At 33.5% G+C, this 20,686-nt stretch overlaps 1 protein-coding gene across 3 annotated transcripts in view; it reads right to left on the minus strand.

Moving 5' to 3' along the window:
- Positions 1-361: 361 nt before the first annotated feature.
- The window catches only part of PTPN4 (protein tyrosine phosphatase non-receptor type 4), a 310,447-nt gene continuing 290,122 nt past the window's right edge, over positions 362-20,686 (minus strand). For all 3 annotated transcript variants that reach the window (XM_053666547.1, XM_037146314.2, XM_037146329.2), the window contains 4 exons: positions 18,925-19,053; positions 16,201-16,349; positions 15,277-15,412; positions 362-8,665 (listed from right to left, as the gene is read on the minus strand). In XM_053666547.1, coding sequence (XP_053522522.1) covers positions 8,579-8,665; positions 15,277-15,412; positions 16,201-16,349; positions 18,925-19,053 — 501 coding nt within the window. In that variant the 3' untranslated portion in view covers positions 362-8,578. The remainder of the gene's footprint in view (positions 8,666-15,276; positions 15,413-16,200; positions 16,350-18,924; positions 19,054-20,686) is intronic.

The following is a 20,686-nucleotide window of genomic DNA, read 5'->3' on the forward strand; positions in this document are numbered from 1 at the left end:
TGCATCTCTTTGTCTCTCTGCCCATCTGGATGAATGTGGCTTCTTTAAATCCTTAGTTATTGTACTTCCATACTGCTCGATTTTCTGAGTTCTCAGTGTTGTTTTGAAGTTTAGTTGTAATTCTCTCTGGCTGAATGAGGAGGTGCAGTGTGTCTACCTATGCTTCCATCATGACTGAAGGTCTGTTTATATTTTTATAATCTTGTAGGAAGGACATGGCATAATTATAAATCTTTATACTTGTCTTTTTAATAGAATTTTCAATATACAAGTAATGAATATTTTCCCCAAGAAATTATTTTCTTTCTGATGAAAAACGGCAAGCTTAACTGCACTTGGGACAGATATGAAGCAAGCTGACTTCAGTAATAGAAAGTTCCTTTATTTTGATCGACAAGGTCTTATATTAGGAATACCAGAATGTAGGAGCTGGTACTGGGAGAACACCAGGCATTCTTCTAAATTCCTTTTAATTCCTTCCTTATTCTCACCCCTCACCCAATACAGTCACACTGTGAACCAGAAATTCTAGACATAAATGTAGTACTTAGCATTCTTATAGTCTTCTGATCACCCATTAATGAATATAACCACTGACAGAAAAGCCCAACAAATAAACTCCCATAAAATAATCTTTAAAACTCCTATACTTTAAATTACTAAAGCACATCTTTATTTAGCAATTGAACAATTTAAGTCACAGCTTGAGTTTTTTTACGTTTGTACCTGAACAACTATTTCTCAATCAAATTAATATGGCCAACAAAGTATGACATAGCATTTTACCTAACATAAATCATTCTTACCACTAAAACAGTTTTAATGCAAATCAGCATTTAATCCTATTTGCTATTAGTATTCATATTTTTACATAATAGGAATTATATTTTTCACCAATATTCAAATACACAAGGTCTTCCAAGCATACAGTAGGTGGAAGTGACACATGAATAGTGACATTCAGATTATCCAGTGTTGACCAAATCCAAGCTTACACACTTTAAGTAAACCCTAAGCTTCTTTGCCTCTTAATTAGGGAACAAATTCTATCAAAACATATTTTTGTAAAATGAAAGAAGAGTTAACTTAAAAAAATTAGGGGGTACTTCCATTTGCTACGAGTTCAGTACAATGAAATGTGAAATGGCAGAATTGTAAAACTGTTTAGGAAACAAACTACTTTTAACTGACATTTTGCTCTTCATATTTACATATAGCACCTGATACAAGGGAAAAAAACCCAAATTAAAACACCCGCTACATAGAAATAATTATTTTCAAAACTACTGCTTAGAATATCATTTATGAGTATATAGTAAACTATTTGTCCTAAAATCAAGCCTACACTGAAGAAAATAAAAACTAGCTTTTCTTATTTGAAAAGATTACAATATGAATTGTAAATGCAATGTCCTGATGCTGTAGAACACTGGGTTGGACAGTTTTAATTTTTTAAAGCACATATATTCTAATGATAGAAAATAAAAACAGCTTAATGTAAACTGTTTTTAGTTTCTTAAATCCTGTCCCCTGATATGTCCTTATAGTGTCAGGACCTTGCCCCCTACAACTTACTTGTGGTGCAGTATTGACTTAATCCCTAGGTGCAACACAAAACTAAATGAATGGATCTCCAAGTATTTATGTAATATACAACAATGCAAATCAGAAATGATTATAGTAAACCAAACTTGGTTGAAGCTAGCTGAGAGAACTGAGTCCAGCAATACAGTCAACTGGGTAGCCTTTATTGTACTAAATAAATTACAGAAAAATGGCAAAGCTAAAATCACACAAGTTACCTTTTAAGTATCAAATGATCAAAAGATCACTGTAAAGCATTTATATTGGGTCCAAATGAGCTCTACATACTAATCGATTAAAATTTTTCCATATTTACAAGATACTAGTATATTTTTTAAATGTATAAATTAAGTCAGTAGTAAGCATGAAATAAAGTGCTACTATTTGAAATCCAAGGAATCAATTTCAGCATTGAAATTTGGCCTACTCTACAGAAAACACCTTGTCAACTCACTGAGGGGTGGGAAAAGATAGAGGTAAGGGAATATCAGAACTGGGTTGAAATTTTCTTGCCCAGAAAGGCAAATAAACTAGAACAGTATAATTCAAAAGTAAAAACTAATAAGCTTCTTTTAAATAAAAGGTAAAATGGGCTCAATTGTGACTGCAGTGGATTTGGGGGAAACCACAAATCAGTACCTATTTAGGTCTAAGATTGTAAGCAGGGATGAGCCCTCTTGATGGCTTCGTGGTGATCATTCTCATTTGGCAATGTGCCACTGCAGTGGAGGTCATCACAAAGACTACTTGCTAAATTTTGAAAACTTCCAGGACTAAGGAGGCCTGATCCAAATCTTTCAGTAACTGTTAATAAAACTTAACAAGGAAGGTATCACCTTATAGTTAGTTATTCAGGGTATTTACTTCACAAAGACCCTACTGTAAATGAAAATTAATGATATTTTACAAGTTAGAGGGATGGAAGCAGGTGTCAAAATAATGAAGGCTCCATTGAGTCATTTAATGAGTTATAAATAACTACTACTTTTCAAAGAAATTGTTGAACAAATAAATCATACCTAAAGATGTTGGTTTAAAATGTAGGCTTTCTGTTTTTTTGTTTGTTTTCAGTAGACTTAATAAGCCCTTAAACATATAAGACAGCACTGCTACAGGGCAGAGTTGGGCTTATCTAAGATACTGAGACTAAAAAGACAAAACTCCTTGTCAGGGGCCTCTGCACATATTTACTGGGGTAAATCTTAGGCACAGTTTTCTGGCTTCATCAAAGTCATACTCTCACAATGATGTCCTCATTGTTGCTGCAATAGTGACAAAGCCTGAGAACTTTCATTCATGGTAAACACATTCAGCAGAACACTAACCCTCACACAAAAAGAACCTCCCACACTCTAGAGAAGTCTAGAATTCAGTTATATTACACTTAAAAACAGTATGCATAAATTTCCTTGAAATTTACTATTCTAAAGCTAAAAACAAAATGAAAAAGAATGTACATTATATTTGAAATATGCTTCAGTAATGACTGCTCTTATTTATAGCAAAACTACATTTTCTTCTAAAATTGCATTTTGTATAGTTAAGTGAAATACCTCTTCCTTTCCTTTTCCATCCCTCACTGCCTTTTTTTTTAAAAAAAACAACAGTATCCTTGTAATGAAGTCACAATTCTAAGAACACTTAAAAGATACATTCATTTTCTTTACAGCATGAAAGACATACAATATTATTCTATCCTTTTTAAACAATGAAGTAAAAGTTTCAATCCTTCGCCCATAGAAAAATACTATCCATATCATTTACACCACAAGAGGAAAATTCAACAGTGTTTAACTGAAACTTTTATGAGCAATACAGGCTTTAAAACATTTTCACTCTATGGTTGAAATTTTAAAAGGTTTCAGGAAGTTAAACATTAGGACTTCCTCGTAAAATTGTAGTCTTTAACTTGCAATATTGCTAGTACCTTTCACTTAGTAAATTAAAAAAAATCAGTTTACTTATTTATACAATGAACCATATCTAGTCAATGTTTATGAACTGCACCCTGGTAGATACTATTTTTGGCTGTTCATTTAGCTTGCATTACTAAAATAAAAAGAATAAATATAAAACTTTAGAAATTGACAGTAAACTGCCATGGAAAAACAGAAATAAACAGCAACAAATTTAGATAGGAAACAAATAACAATTTGGTGTCTGCCCATGACAACTTCACCAAGATTATAAAAATTAAATGTTTCAATTCAGACTGAAATAGGGCATGTTTTTTCTTGATAACATTGAAAGGCTTATTGTAATTGCTACTAAGAATGGTATCTGTATACAATAGAAAAAAGTGTGTTGGTAATTGCTGCAGACATTCTAAAGTAAATTGAACACCTAAAAATACAACTTAGAGATTAATTTCATAGGCGCTTTATAAAATTGCTAAAATTGTCTACTAACAGCCCTAAAAGGTTTTATTATTTAAATGTACTTGTATCTATATGATTCTCAAAGAATTTTAAAAAGTGGTTGCTAAAGTTGTGTTGTGATCATACTGAGGCACCAATAAATCTTTACCAGCAGATCAGTAATTCTGATATTTGATGAAATTAATCCAGTCAGTTTCAATAACAGCCATTTTACTTGAAAAGAACACACAAAACAGTGCTTGCAGAACGTGTGGTTGGGTAGCTGCAGCACATGTGGGAAGTAAGCAATGCTAATATAGTTACTTGGCTGATGTGGCAGAAAAGCAGGCTGTGGCATAATTTATCTTGGTCTTGTCATATTATTAAGACATGTTTATTACAACAAATTTTACCATAATGCATTTATTCTAAGTGACTTAAATGCAAATTAACCTGAACTACACATTAATTGTAACAAAATAAAAGAGATGTAAACATATCCCACACTGTTATGGTATAATTTTTATGAATTCAAACCTACTTTGGCAAACTTACCATTAGAGTATTTATTTTAATTTTTTAAATATTTATTTATTTTTAGAGAGAGAGGAAGGGAGCGAGAAAGAAAAGGAGAGAAACATCAATGTGTGGTTGCCTCTCATGTGACCCCCACTGGGGGACTTGGCCTGCAACCCAGGCATGTGCCCTGACTGGGAGTTGAACCAGCGACCTTTTGGTTCACAGCCCGCGCTCAATCCACTGAGCTATACCAGCCATGGCAACCATCAGAGTATTTTAAATACTCAAAACACAGATGTCAAATAGAACATTGTTAAAAATTGTTTCCTCCTTCTCTCTTCCTGATAAAATGATAAAATAAGTAATGCTGTAATTCTACTACATGTTCACATTATGAACATAAATTGATTCCAAGTGGACATGTATTTTAAATCTTAGTTTCATGTTAAGTCCTTTTGAAAATTAGTCTTCTGATTTGCATTTTAGAATGTTTTCACACTGTAAGTATATCAGTTTAAATACCTCCCAAAAGCTTATGATCTATCATGGAAGCATGGCTAGCAAACTGAGTCAAGGTCCTAATTAGAATTACTTTAAAAAGTCTACTCATTTTCTAAATTAAGTGACATCTTCTAAGGTCATCATAGTTACTGAATGAAAGAACTGCCTGAATGTAATTCTTGTGCTGAAACAGACTAAAATTCATGCAAACTTATGATAATTACATATATGTTGTCTAAGATAATAGAAAGTGAGATTAGATAAAAATCTTTCAAGTTCCTTTTAGCTCTAAAGTTATAATGCTGCTAATAAAAACAGGAGAATTTTGGCCAAATACCTGATTAGACCTGGTTATGTCCATCAACAAATTATAAAAAAACTATACTTAAAAGAGCAATCCTTTACTTCTGTTAGCATTAGCTTTTGTGAAGCACAAATATGTAAACACAGGAAAGTGTCTCTATGTGTAATACTGGTCCTGGAAACCACCAGGCAACTGTCTTAATGGTTTAACATATCTTTATATATTTGAAACCAGTTTTTATATATAAATTTTCTCTTTACTCTTAATCAAAATGATCAACCTTTTTCCTACCCTCTACTTGTGCTAGTAGGCCAAAACAAAGAAAATTATTTCTTACACTGTTACTCTGCCTCTATTTTGAATGAATGCACTGGTTTAACAAATACTACTAATTCTTCTTGTGAATGTAAAGTCTATTTCAAAATATTCCTCCTCCTGTGTACGCTGTGCTGACTTAAATCAGATGCTCAAACATTTGAAACAAACACAGTAAAACCACCATAAATTAGAAAGGTTTTCACAATCATTTCTTAGCATTTACAAAAGCCTATTCACCAATATCTACTTACACTTGTGCTAGCAACAGTAAGCATTGAAACAGAGAGAAAGAAGGGAAGGGGAGGGAGAGAGGGGTTTAGATACAAGAAATTTGGCATTTTTATCACTCGATATTACACTGATATTGAAATTATCACTCTGAATGAAATTTAGAACTAGTTCATGTACCAAAAATATGATTATCCCTAGATTATTATATAGGTTGATAAACAGGTTAAAAAATTCTTAGGTGTAATGAATAAAGTCTTATCTGTTGCATGAACAGGGAAGTATAGTTAGCATATTCATTTTAAGAGGTTGTAAAGGGTAATTTATTTTAAATTTAAGATCCCTATATGCCTTTACAAAAGGATTTTTTTTACATAAAAATACTGACAAAGAGTAACTCCCAGATGAAAAATGGATACATGAGAAATTTAAGTACAATCCTAAACTTCTAATATATTGTCATTTAAAGACTGGCATTAATGATTAAAAAAAGGCAGCAGTGTTCGCTGCCAAAAAATTATTAGAGTTAACCCAGAAGTGTAAACAAAGCCCTAAACCAAAGAACATGCTAGTATGCCATTTATCTGTTTATATCTATACAACTGCATATTTTTAAAAAACTATGGTTGTCATATTCTATCCACACAGAACAGATTTTCTTTTTAACTCATGTGAAAAACTGCCAAAACAGTTGTTCATTATGTAGACCCCAATGATTTTACTTTTTCACTTTTCAACTTATCATCATGTCATATAGCAGCCTAAATTACATTTATCTGTTGGTAAAGAATGGAATGTTCAAATAAAACTACAGTTATTTACTCATACTGTCTTGGTTATGAAATTCAGAAATAGATAAGAGAATTTCTCTGACATAAAGGTTATGTTTCCTTGCCTCTCAAAAAAAACTTAAAATATTTTAATGTAATAATTTATTTGGTATCTTGGCTATTAATGTTTAGGAATTAACTTCTTAAAATTTATTATTATGGATCTTGAATATGTGAAATAACATCATTTAGATTATACTGTAGATTTTAAAATGTACATTTCCCCCCTCACCCTACATGGCATTCCAAAATACCTATTATTCAACTCTAAATTTTCATCAACACTATTCTGAAATATTCAGAAACCACTAGTAAAAGTCTATTTTGACTATAATCCATATGAAATAATTGTGTAATACAACATTTTGAAAGGTGAGAAATTGCCACTTACATTAAAAGTGGGTGATTTTAAAGTTCTTTCTCTCTAGACTTAAAAAAATAGAACAACAACAAAAAAAACAACCTGAAAAGGAAAATCTATACATCCTTAAAGGGAATGAGATCCTCCTCCTATCAGGCAGAAAAGTCAAAATTCTCCATGAATTAACATGCTTTAACTTAATAAGTACATATAAACTGGAGAATTTAATTATACACAAAAATGACAAGAAAACTCTCACTTCAGTTACTGGGGGATTACATTTAGAAACAAGTCAATAATATTCCATTCCTTGCTCAAAGTATCCCGACCAACAAACAGACCAGTGTAAACAAAACATGACACGAACCGAAATGACTGCTTAAGAGTTAGTGACAGAAATGTCACAACTAACTGCTCTAACTTTAGCTTAGAGTATCAATATGTTTAAATTTAATGTGCATATTAGATGCCATTTCTAAAGTTAGGAATAAAATAAATATTAAATTTCAAGAATAAAACATCTCTTAACTTGAGCTGCTGAACTGTAACCCTTGTCCGTCAGGAAAGGAATGTGCAGATTTAAACAATTCCATAGCAGCAAAGTGCTCACTCAGTAGAACACAAATTACGTTTGCTTCATGTGATAAAATACAGGAAATGAGTGAGAAACAGAATTTCTTTATCTTCCTCTGACTGTATAACTCTCAAACAAGAAGTTATTTTCAAATGTGAAAAGATTCAAAATGCATAAAAATGTAAATGTACAATATACCTACATACTTCCTAGTGGGGTCAAATGAGTGCCTTTTCGTTAGACATACAGACGTCTGAAGGCACTTAAGGGGTTAAGACACAACGCATGCATTCCTTTACATCAAGTATGTGAGACCACATGATTTGGAATAAGCCAACCTTATGGTAAATATAAGTTACATTATTAAATTTAAGAAAATGTATATATTCATATTTATACTTTCTCTAAGATGCTGGTAAATGGACAATGTGCAGCATTTCCTGGGAAAAGCAATTCCACTTTTCTTCTTATGAACAGCAGGTATGAACAAGGGAGTACAGGGAAAGATGTGCTGCATCCATAGGCAGTGTATTGGCTAATATTTAAAATGATATTGCTAAAATTTAAAAAATAAAATCTGGTGTTCAGTAGAGTAAGTACATGAATCACTGAAAACACCAGCGCTAACTCCTGATGTTTACTTCTTTTTGCTTTCAAAATACAGGTGTGTAACAGAGATGATGAGAATTCTAAGCCTCGTCTGTGGCTTTCTATCGGAAGCGGACTGCATGGCACCACCACAAAACTTCATAAATTACCCTGAACGTAGTCAGTTATTCACTATATGTTCTGAGCAAAGCATGAAACAGTCTTCAAACACGTGAATTATAGGTTTTGATACAGTGACTTTTTTAAAACATAAAGTGCAACAGTGCTGAAGTTTTCAGTTTTTGTTAGTTCTTCATTTTTTTGTTTAGATGCCATTTCCCACAAGCAGTATTATGGCACAGTGAATGTAATAGAAAGCAGTCTTTCAACACATATCCCAGAACTTTTGTTTTCTTATTTATTTGATGATGTCGTTAACGGTTTAACAAATCCTTCTTCATAAACTTTCAAAATAGCTTCACATACAAATCTGTATTGACTCTGAAAAATAAAATACAAAAAATAGAACTGATGAGAAAAACCAGAAAACAAAAAATTCACAAACAACTCACATGGCTTGCTTATAAAAGAAATGCAAAAAACTGCACAGAGATACCACTCTTCATGAACAGACTAGCAAAAAAGTGAAAGTCTGACAACACTAATTTGTTGGCAAAACTCGCTCATGCATTGTTAACATCCTTAGCACTGCCACAATCCCCATGGATGGCAATTTGGCAGGATCTAACAATATTTAATTAATTTAGCTATTGACCCAGCAATCCCACTTTTAGAAATCTACCCACAGATGAACTGGAAAAAGGAGTTGAAATCATATACTCATAAGTGAGGCTATTCAATGCAGAATTATTTATGATAACAAAATAAAACAACCCAACTCACCATCAGGTGAGTAATCTGCAGTGAGTTCTCACAGTGGAATACTCTGCAGTGGAGGAGGAAGAGAAGTCTAAAGACTATTATAGAATAATTCCAGGATATTTTGTTAAGTAAAAAAAAGCAAGTAGAGAAAACTGCATATAATATGTTATCTTCATAAAAGAAAGGGGGGGTAGGAATACCTGTCTCAATATACAGGGTGAGGCAAAAGTAGGTTTGCAGTTGTGAGGATGTGAAACACAGAGCTTACTTGTGTATTACTATTTATTAATTATTGTATTATTTTCCACATGAAGAGCTGTAAACCTACTTTTGCTCACCCTGTTTCATGTTTTTAAAAAAGCAAGGGAAGGATAAATCATTAAAAAATGATTTCCTACACAGAGGAAGAATAGGGGGCAAGAGAAGGATAGAGACTAGACTTCACTGGAATATATTTCTCCTTGTTTTAGAGATTTTACTTGGAACTATATAAGCACATCCCATAATTAGATAATTAATTTTAAAAAATATACAAATTTAAAATAACATGGAACAAATCAATGTGTGTATCTAGTTGATGGCAGAACTACACAGAGAGAAGCTATTCTGAGGGACTTTGAAACAGTAATTTGTATATCTTTTGTAGAATATATATAAAAAGCAAAAAGGACTGAAGAAGAAAATCAAAATTTTTTTCAGTAACCATACTGTTGGTGGTAGTAGTGTTAGTTTAGTTATTCTGAGATTGTTTTTGTGCAATATAAAATAAAACAAATGAGCACTTGTGACATTCTAAGTCTTTCATTGCTGGTATTATAAAGAACCATCAGTTTTGTTAAAGAAGAAAGGCAATAAAGATGTAAGGTAGAAGACATTAAGTAAAAACGCTATGGTCCTGATTGTATATTGGAAACACCAGTATTAATCCATAACTTTGTTTTCCTACCTCTGGCTAGTAAAGTTTTTTTTTACAAACAAATACTAATACTAACCCCAGAGCAACAAAACACCCTAGTTCTCAGAGGTGCTTCCTAAACTAATTTGTCAATAAAAAGAACTAGTATATTTTGGAGAAATTACAGATTCTAAGTTTGGGGTGGAAACTGATCAAAGCTGGAGCCTTGTCATCTTTATTCACAGTAAGGAAGCTAAGTTACTAGGTTCTTGACAGGAAGGCCTAGGAACCAAGCTGAATAGACTCCCACTGGCCAAAATGGGATAATTTAGGAATTAAGAAATATAACTTCAATGGGTTGAAAGTTATCACACATGTATAAATCCATGATTTCCAAATAATACCAGGACAAATGAGGTAAGTGGTCACCACTGGGAGAGCTAAGTAAACCAACTCATTATATTAAAAATTTTACAAATAAAGGTAAACTTTATTTGTAAAGGGTTTACTTTGGGTTTAAACTTTTTATTTGTAAAGGGTTTATTCAAAGGTTTATTTTTGCCTTTTCCATACAGGCTGTACCACAGGTTAACCAAGTAGCAGATGAAAAGTTCCTCTTTAAAGAAGTATTCTAGCTAGTAAATAAATAAAAGAATGATAGAATATCATCATTTCAAAAGCCCAATGAATTAATGATGCAGACACTGCTCACTCAAATCTGCTAATATCACAATGAAAAGACAACCAGACATGTGCTGGTTATACAAAGAACATAAAAACACTTAGGCTGCTCAGACCTACTGATCCAATTTACCACTTCTAGAAAATAGAGACTACCACCTTGGGAATGCAGTCAAGTAAAATTCAGACTGTGGACAATTATGTAGCACTAACGACCTGGTTTGTTCATCAAGTAAATTGCAAGTAACAAGAAAAAAGATGTAGGAGGAAGCAATAGATTAAAAGATTTAGGAGACATATAAGCCAATCAAAATGTGGGACAATTGTGACTTTATATACAATGTAAAAACAAAACCAAAACTCATTATATGTCTGATATTATCCAGTGATTTGACTTCTGGACATATATCCAAGACAAAAAATTGAGAAAGCAGATTCTCAAAGAAGTATTTATATATCCATGTGCATAGCAGCATTATTCATAATAATCAAAAGCTGAAAATAATAGAAATATACATTGACAGATGCAAAGATAAACAAAATATGGTCTATACATACACAGTGAAGTATTTTTTAGACTTAAATGAAATTCTGACACATGTTAGAACATGGATGAACCTCAAGAATATTATGCTAAGTGACATAAGCCAATCACAAAAAGATGTATAATTCCACTTATATGAAATATCTAGAGTAGTCAAATTCATAAAAACAGAAAGTACAATGGTGGGTGCCAGGGACTGGGAGGAAAAGGAAATAAAGTGTTGTTGTCTAAGGGGTAGATTTTAGTTTTGCAAGATGAAAAAGTTCTAGAGACTTGTTACATAACAGTGTGATTATACTTAACACTACTGAATGGTAATCTTAAAAACTGTTAAGGTGGTAGGTTTTGTGTTGTGTATTTTACTATAATTATAAATAAAAAATTCAATATGTATGAATATAGATACAAAAACCTGCAGAAAATGCTAGCAAATCAAATGAAGCAACATATTAAAAGAATTATACCTCATCTCCAAGATTTATCCCAGAAATTCAAGGTTAGTTTAATATCCAAAAAATCAATGTAATATATTAATAGAATAAAAGGCAAAAGCCACATGATCTTCTCAATAGACACAGAAAAAGCACTTGAGAAAACTGAGTACCTTTTCAAGATGAAAACATTCAACAGACTTGTAATCCAGGAAACTTCCTCAGCTTGAGAAAGAGCATTTACTAAAAAACCCATGGCTAACATGACACTTAGTGATGAAAAACTGAAAACTGTCTTTCTAAGGTTAGAAATATCTTATTTAACACTTTATTTAATATGTACCAGAGGTTTAAAACAAGGGGAAAAAAAGAAAAAATAAGATAAGTAGAAAACAAAGGCACCTTAATTGGAAAGGAAGAAAGAAGCAAACTATCTCTACTTGAAGATGACATGATCTTGCACATAGAGAATCCTAAAGAATCCACTCACACACAACAAACTATTAGAGTTAATAAATGATTTTAGCAGGGTTGCGGAATACATGACCAATATACAAAGTCAATTTTATTTCTATACTCAAGCAATTAATAGTCCCTAAAATGAAAAAAGAAAACAATTTCACTTACAATAACACCAAGGAGACTAAAATGCATAAGAATAAATTAAACAGCAGTGCAAGGCTTACACACTGAAAACTGTAAAACATAATTGAAAGAAATTTAAATTAAAACACATTTAAAAATGGAAAGACATTTTGTGTTCATGACTTGGAAGATGGAAAATCATTAAGATGGCAACACTCCCCAAGATGAGCTACAGATTTAATGTAATCTCTTTCCTGGTTTTTGTGGGGAGGGAGGTTGCAGAAAAGATAAAACTAATTCTAAAATTCATTTGGAAATGCAAGGGACCTATAATGGCCAAAACAGTCTTAAACAAAAGGAGTTGGGATATTCACAACCTGATTTCTAGTTTTATTACAAAGCTACAGTAGTCAAGACAGTGAGGTACTAGCATTAGATTACACATATGAATCAGTGGAATGGGGTTGAAAGTCCAGAAAGAAACTCTTATAAAAAAAAAAAAAGAAAGTTGGAATGTACTTGAGTGCTCTTATTCCCACATCCTTGCTATTACCTCAGGAGATCAATCATTTATAAATTTGTCAATTATGTCATCATTCAATTATCACCTGTTCATTCAACTTGAATTTTATTGATAACATTGAAGTTGAAGATGTTTTCAAATTGTTTAATCTTTATTAATTTTTTTGTTAATATTATTTGTACATTTTTCAATTCAGTGATTTGTTTTATTCTTATATTATTTGTAGGATTCTCTGCATATTCTGAATTTTAATCTCATATCTGTCAGGCATGTTACAGTCTGTCACTTCTCTTTCAAATTTGCTTGTGTTATCATTTGTCCACATAAGAAAAGTTCCTTATTCTTATGTGGTAAAATATGTGAAACTTACATCAAAATAAGCTTGTCAGTTTCCATTAAATTAATCCCACAAAAAAAAACACAAAACCCTTATATCTGTAGCAACTGATTTTTGACAAGGGACCCAGAGACAACTAATGGGAAAAGAATAATCTTTTCAAAAAATGGGGCTAGGACAACCGAATATGCATATACAAAAGAATAAAACCTAGAATCCTACTTCAATCCGTATGCAAAAATTGACTTGCAATGGATCAGACACCTATATGTCAGAGCTAAGCTATAAAACTCTTGGAAGAAAATAAGAAGAATAAATCTTTGTGACCCTTAGTTAGGCAATGATTTCTTAAATATGACACTAAACATGTATGTGATTAAAAAAACTGCCTTGTATCAAAATTAAAAACCTTGGTGCTTTAAATGACATAATCAAGAAAGTGAAAAATAGCATGGAAGAAAACATTTGAGATTTGTATTCTGAAAATATAAAGAACTCTTTTAAAAAAATCCTCAACTGAGAACATTTTTTCATTGCTTTTAAAGAGAGAGAAGGGGTTGGGGGAGGGTGAGAGAGGAGGAGAGATAGAGTGAGAACAACATTAATGTGAATGAGGAACATTGATTGGTTGCCTTCTCATATGCACCCTTACTGAGATCAAAAAGCTGCAACTGGGGTCCTGACTAAGACTTGAACCTGAGACCCTTTGGTCTAAGGGATGACACCCCAACCAACTGAGCCACACGGGCTGGAACAGAAAATATAAAGAACTCTTACAACTCAACATCAAAATGAAAAAGAAAAAAAAAGTTGAGAATGGGCATAAGATTTGAACAGATAGTTTGCCAAAGAAGATATATGAATAAATAGACAATAAGCACATAAGAATATTCATGGTATCATTAATCATCAGGGAAATGCAAATCAAAACCACAATGAGATGATCACTTTATAGTCAGTAAAATGGCTAAAATAAAAAAATACAGACAATCAGAAGTGCTGATGATATGTGGAGGAAAATGAAACACTCATATACTACCAATGGGACTGCAAATGGTGGGGAACAGTTTGAAAGTTCCTCAAAAGTTTAAACAAACAAAGTTACCATATGACCCAGCAATTCAACTTCTAGATATATACAAAAGGGAAATGAAAACACGTTGACACAAAAACATACACGAATGTTTATAGCACCATTATTCATAACAGACAAAAAGAGGGAACAATCCAAATGTCTATCAACAGATGATGAATGTATAAAAAATTTAATGTGGTATATTCATGCAATGAAATATTCTTCATTCCAAATTCTTCATGCCAAAAAAAGGAATGAATGAAGTACTGACAAAGGACACAGAATGGATAAACCTTTAAATATTATGCTAATTGAACAAAGCCAATGGCAAAAGATCACATGAAATTAATTATATGATTTCATTCATATGAAACAATATGGCAAATGCTGTGGGTCTGAGGACTCAATATAGTGTTCATTATATTGTCTACTTTTTTGCTTGAAATTTTTCATAATTTAAAGCTAAAAAAAAAGACAGGTATTTATTAAGTCATAGAGGTCAATTCACCTCAGTAACTGTAATGACACCAACAATGCTAACATTTCACAATGGCTTACTATAACAGGTTATCTTAACGTTCCATGATTCCTCTGGTGATCTTGGAGCATTATTCAGGGTCAGTGTAAAATATAATGTTAGTAGCTTAATTTCTATGGTTTTTGTTGTTGTTACAATTAAAGTTCTTATGTAAAAAAGAAAGGCATTTCACTACAGCTATTTCACTGAAAGCAGGTCTATCAAGAGTCTTCAGTTCAGGGATACTATCATTCTCAGAGTTCCACTTGACTAAGTAATACGGGGCAAGTTCTTTCTGTGACTGTTTAAGCACTCAAGAATTAATATGCTAGAGTGGTGTTGACAAACATTTTCTGTAAAAGACTACATAGTGTGAAAGCAGCCATAAATATTATGTAAACAAATGAGCATGGCTATATTCCAATAAGACTATTTACAAAAACAAGTGACAGGCCAGATTTAGCTCACAGGCTAAACCTCTGTGTTAGGGGTTATTAGCTCCTTGCATATATTAAAAAGCTGACAAACCTCTGTGTTAGGGGTTATTAGCTCCTTGCATATATTAAAAAGCTATAAATATACATTGACAACAAGAATCATCATATTGAGAATACACACGTATACATGAAGTACAGTACTTACAGGTGTTTGGATCATCATGGCTCGTTGATCTCTCATTGTTCTGACAATGTCTAGTGGATAAACTGGTTGATTGCATTCAATGAGACACATGGCTGTTTCCATAGTAATAAGAACCCCAGTTCTTCCAATCCCAGCACTAAAGAAGACAAATATGGGGCAAGGTGTCACTGATACTATTCCATCAAACTTCTGTGGACTTTTGCAGAAAATTAAAGTATTGAATCATATGTGTTCACCATTCTTGCCATTTTGCCTTTCAAATATTTGGTCTATAATCTGTTTTTGATGATTTGAAAGTCTGCTGTTAATAACTGTTGGGAGGTTTAAACATAAAGAGATACTTTAATACATCCTTTGAATAATCACTTAATAATAGAGGTGGCCAGAACAGGGAGAATATACTTTGTCTCCTAATCTCTTGGTTGGTAGCACTGAAGGCTAGAGTCACTATACCTGACCCTGTAAGAATAGAAGAGGGCATGAGTCTGAAAGGAAGGAAGGGTAGCTTATCATTACTTACCTGGAGCTCCTGAAAGTAGCTTATCCTGTGATGGACCACAGGCCAGGAAGGAGTACCTTGCTGGGAGGTAGAAATCTAAACCTTAGGTTGCAGCTCCTGCCTACATTATTGTATTTCATCAAGTCTAAAATACTATCCATTGTAAGACAAATTCCAACTGCAGATATATTAACTATGAAAAAGACAAACTTCTAACAATCAGTGCAATAAAGTACTGTTTTCACTTCTTATGATAATCTTTCTGCCAATCATACTGGAACATACCCTGTGCCTTCTACCTTCAGAGCATAGCTTTGAGTTGTCTCTAATTAAAACAGTTTTGGCAATCACAGCTTAAGGACAAAATACATATTCCCTTTAAAAAACGTCAGCTATTCAATCATAAAAGACAGAAAATAGAATACCTGCAATGAACAACAATAGGCTCTTCCTTGCCAGCCCTCTTATTTCGTATATGACAAACGAAGTCCAGAAAGTCACTTGAATCATCAGGGACCCCATGGTCAGGCCAGGCTATGTACTGGATCTGAGTGAGTTGACGACTCTCATTTTTCTACATGTAAATGCAAAATTATGCACCTTGATTTAGGAATTATTAAAATACAAATAAATGTTCATGCCATTTTAATTTTAGAAGGAAAGAAAAGAAACTACTCCCATTATCTTCCCCCAAAGTAATGCATGTACTCAATAAAACCGAAAATTCAACTAAAAAGGAAGAAACCGTTTTATAGAAATAGTTGTGTAACAGAATAATAACAGAAAAGAAACAATCGTATCCTTTCAGGTATATACTACTTGGATCGTTTCTATATTTGTAAAGTATTTTTTAAAATGATAATCAAGTAAACGCAAAAACAAGTTTAAAGAAAATTAAACAAGTGGTGGATGAACAAATATGGTTAAAGTAAAAAATATTTTTTATGAACAAAGTTGGGCTAATCTTAAAAACCAAATGAAATTGTGAAAACCAGGAAAATAAAATCTCAAAATAAATGTGGATTAAAAACTGAAGATCATAAAAACACAAAAGTCAAATCAGGCCTTAATTATTTGGGGGGAGCCAGAAGTTGATATAAGGAAAAGATTTTGAATTTATACATCTTAACTCTTGTCAGAGAAGGTATTTAATACTTCAGAGCCTCACTTTCTTCAGCTGAAAATGAAACAACATCTACACCTCAAAAGGTGTAGAAAGGATTCTGTGAGAGAACTTACAAATTTCCCAATCAGCTGTTTGGAATCTTATGATCGATGATCAGTAGCCATACTCATTCAACACTAAGAAATCTGGTTATTGTCATTTATATTACCGGACATTTCCATAAAAGATCATGAAAGCAAGAGGTAATTAAAAAATGGACCTACAATTAGCCAAAGAACATATATGCATAACACAGACACAGATAAGTACCGTGATGGCCAGAGGGAAGGGGGTGAGGGTTAGGTGGGAAGTTGGGGGAATATGGGAACATCTGTAATAATGTCAACAATAACAAAACAATTAAAAGGGATGAATAAAAGAAGAATTCCTAAAGATACCTCAGTATAATTTAATAACTAATTTTTCAGAATTCTGTAATTGTATAAAATGAATTAAAGGCATCTAATATAGGCACCTTTGACCAAAGGCACCTTTGATTTTGACTATCAAAATAATTTAATGGTATCAATAACCTATGAATATGGGTAATGTATAATCATATTTTAATCAGTTTTGATATAGTATTTGTCTGTATTTCCAAGTACATATGTATTTATGTGTACATGATAGCAAATTAATTTTCCCAATTATATTTGTGTCTCACTTTAGAAACTAATTTGTGTCTTAGCACAGTTCTGAGGTATTCAGGGTTTGCAAAGAAAAGCCACTACAGTATATAAAACTGCTGTGGATAATTTATAGGTGGAGTATAATAAAGAGACTATGCTGAAGATATAAATATATTTTATGTAAGCATATACATCCTATCTGTTATACTTACTTGAGAAAACAAAGAAATACCTTATTGGCTTGCCTTGTTGCATTAGACCATGAGCTATACAGTACATGTCTCTCAACACTAAATTCATTCTGATGGAATCTCTAGCCCATAAGATTTTGAAACTATTTAATTTTTAATTTCTTCTAAGTTTAGCTTTATTCAATGCCAGATTCCTTTAATATAAATTAGCACAACTCCTAGCTCCTTCCCTTTGGGTAAGGCTCTGTCTTGGTCATACTCAGGGGGTAAGTGGATGGGAGAAGAATGGAGTTCTTATTTCCAAAGGATTAAACATTCCATAGGATAGGCCTGAGTCTTCACAGTTTGTGTTGTTTGCACTTCTCTAGCAATTGCTTCTTTCTTCTTACAGCCCCTTCAAAACCTCAGGTTGAGTGGCATGGGAGTATCTAGTTGAAGGCAATAAAAGTGCGTGCACTGTCTCTAGCAGACTAACATGACTGACAGCATGCGACCCTCCACACAAATCTTCCTACTGGGTTACTAAGCCATCATTCATTAATGAGCATCCATTTCTGGGTCTGGATTTGGAAGCCACTCAGGTGGCAGTTAAGCAGATTAGCAATTAGAAAACTATAATCTATCTTCTATGGGAGGGTTCTGCCTATGATCTTTCCCTCTTACTACTGAGGAGACTGAAATTTCTCTTCTCTACTCTTTTAAAGAGGGCTATTTAATTCATTTTACACAGTTACAGGATTCTGAAAAATTAATTGTATTGCCCAGTTATCAAATAACTTGATAACTTACAATTAATTGCTCTTTCCATTTCCACAGATGTACTAAAATACTTTATTGATATTGTTTGGAGAAAAAAATCTTTCTAACCAAAAACATCCCTGGTGTAATTTTTATGAGCATACATAGTTTTAAAAGTATAGTATTGATCTACTAGATTCTCTTTGCACTGACCACTCATATTTAACTATAGAAACTGGAAATGCATTTATTATACAAAGGAAATATACTTCATGAGATTCCAAAGCATCCCAATGAAGCAAATAGTTCAGTCACTTAAAATATTTTCTAGTAGCAAGAACTCAGACTAAAAACATTTTCAGCTTTCAAAGCCTTCATCCTGAACATAACAAGTCTAATAAACAGATGGATGTCTTGCCTTCCTACCTCTTGGTTAAATAGTGTCATCTTCCTGAAGATACATGCAGTGTTTCCTTCCTCTGAGTGGCAAGTGACTTGGTAGCATCCATAGGATAAACTTCCTGCGGGTTCTGGCCAATATTGGTGACACTTCACCTAAAATCAATAGATTAAAAAAATATTCCAACTTACAGAAAAGTTACAAAAAATTTAATAAACTCTCCTGTTTCACCTAGATCTGTCAACTACTAACATTTGTTTCATTTTTTCCTCTTTATAATCTGTTTGGATATATTTTGAGACTGTAAATATCCTGATTTACAACAAGCTTTCACCCCAATGTTTTACCATTTGTAATGAATTCTTGCCTAAATCAATTACAACTATAAGGATGGCAAAATGGTACATTCATTTTGCTATTGTTAGGTTTAAGTTACCAAGGAGAAAGAATCTTCAACTAAAATGCCAAACATAATCCATTAATTTCCACAATTAAAATGTAAAAAGACAGCTTTATTAACATATAATTCATACATGATATAATTTACCCATTTAAAGTACACAATTCAGCTTCTGATCAAGATGGTAGTTTGGGTAAATGCTATATTTAGCTCCTTCCACAACCACATCAAAATGACAATTGCTCTATGGAATAACCATCATTCAGAACTTCCTAAAGTCCAGCCTAACAAAAATCCTGTAACTGAAGATATACAGAAGAAGCCAGGTCCAGACTGGTATGAGGGGGAGAGACATAGAATAGGCTGATCCCATACCCACATGGAGCAGTTAAAAATCAGGAGAGATTATCTGGGGTGTGGAGGAGTACCTTGAGGAGTGAGGAGTCTGAGCCCCAAACCAGGCCTCCAGACCTGTGTTTTGGTACCAGGAAGAGAAGTCCCTATTAACTTATGCCTATGAAAGCCAGTGGGTGAGTAAGATGGAGGGCTTCTGAAGTCACAGACATTCCTTTTTAAAAATTTTATTTATTTATTTACTTTATAGAAGGCAAATAGAAGAGCAAATAGAAGGAAGTGGGGGTGAGAGTATGACAGTGAGAGAGGGAGGGGGAGAGAGAGAGAGAGAGAGAGAGAGAGAGATTTGTTGTTCTACTTATTTGTACATTCACTGGTTGATTCTTGTATGTGTCCTGATTGGAGATCAAACCCTCAACCCTGATGTGTCAGGATGACACTCTCACCAACTGAGCTACCTGGCTAGGGATTCCAGGCATTCCTTTTAAGGGGCCCACATAGGGACCTACTGACTCACAGCAGCTCAATAAGGCCCCAGGGACATATGGGGAGGGATGGAATTGTCCAATGAGGGCTGGAAGGACAGCTTTCTCCCAGACAGAAGTGTTAACAGAGTCCGTCATTCCTTTGCTGAGCCCTCTTCCCCAGAGAGCCAGGTGGTGGGTGCCATATTTGAGTCTTCATCAATCTGGCTCACACTGTTTGCCCTACTCTAGAGATTGCCTGAGACCCTGGTCCCACCCACCTTGTGGGCCCACCCAATCTGTTTCCAGTGGCTTCTCCATACAAACAGCCTGTCTTGGCTCAGGTTGCAAACTTTCCTAAAACAAGCATCATCTGGCCTCAGTAAGCCCTATAGCTTTTGCTATAGGCCCCCACAGGGCCCTAGGCTCAGTATTAGTGGCAACTGGCCTTGGTTAGCAGCTTGGCCTCTCCTGGGCACCTCCAAACCCAGGTCAAGTAGCATTCACCTGCAGTTCACTTTGTGCTATAGCCAAACCACCCAGTCAGGGCACCTAATGAATATAGCTTCA

Source organism: Artibeus jamaicensis, unplaced genomic scaffold (genome assembly GCF_021234435.1).
Source record: "Artibeus jamaicensis isolate MK-2021 breed Jamaican fruit bat unplaced genomic scaffold, CSHL_Jam_final contig_463, whole genome shotgun sequence".
Taxonomy (NCBI): Eukaryota; Metazoa; Chordata; class Mammalia; order Chiroptera; family Phyllostomidae; genus Artibeus; species Artibeus jamaicensis.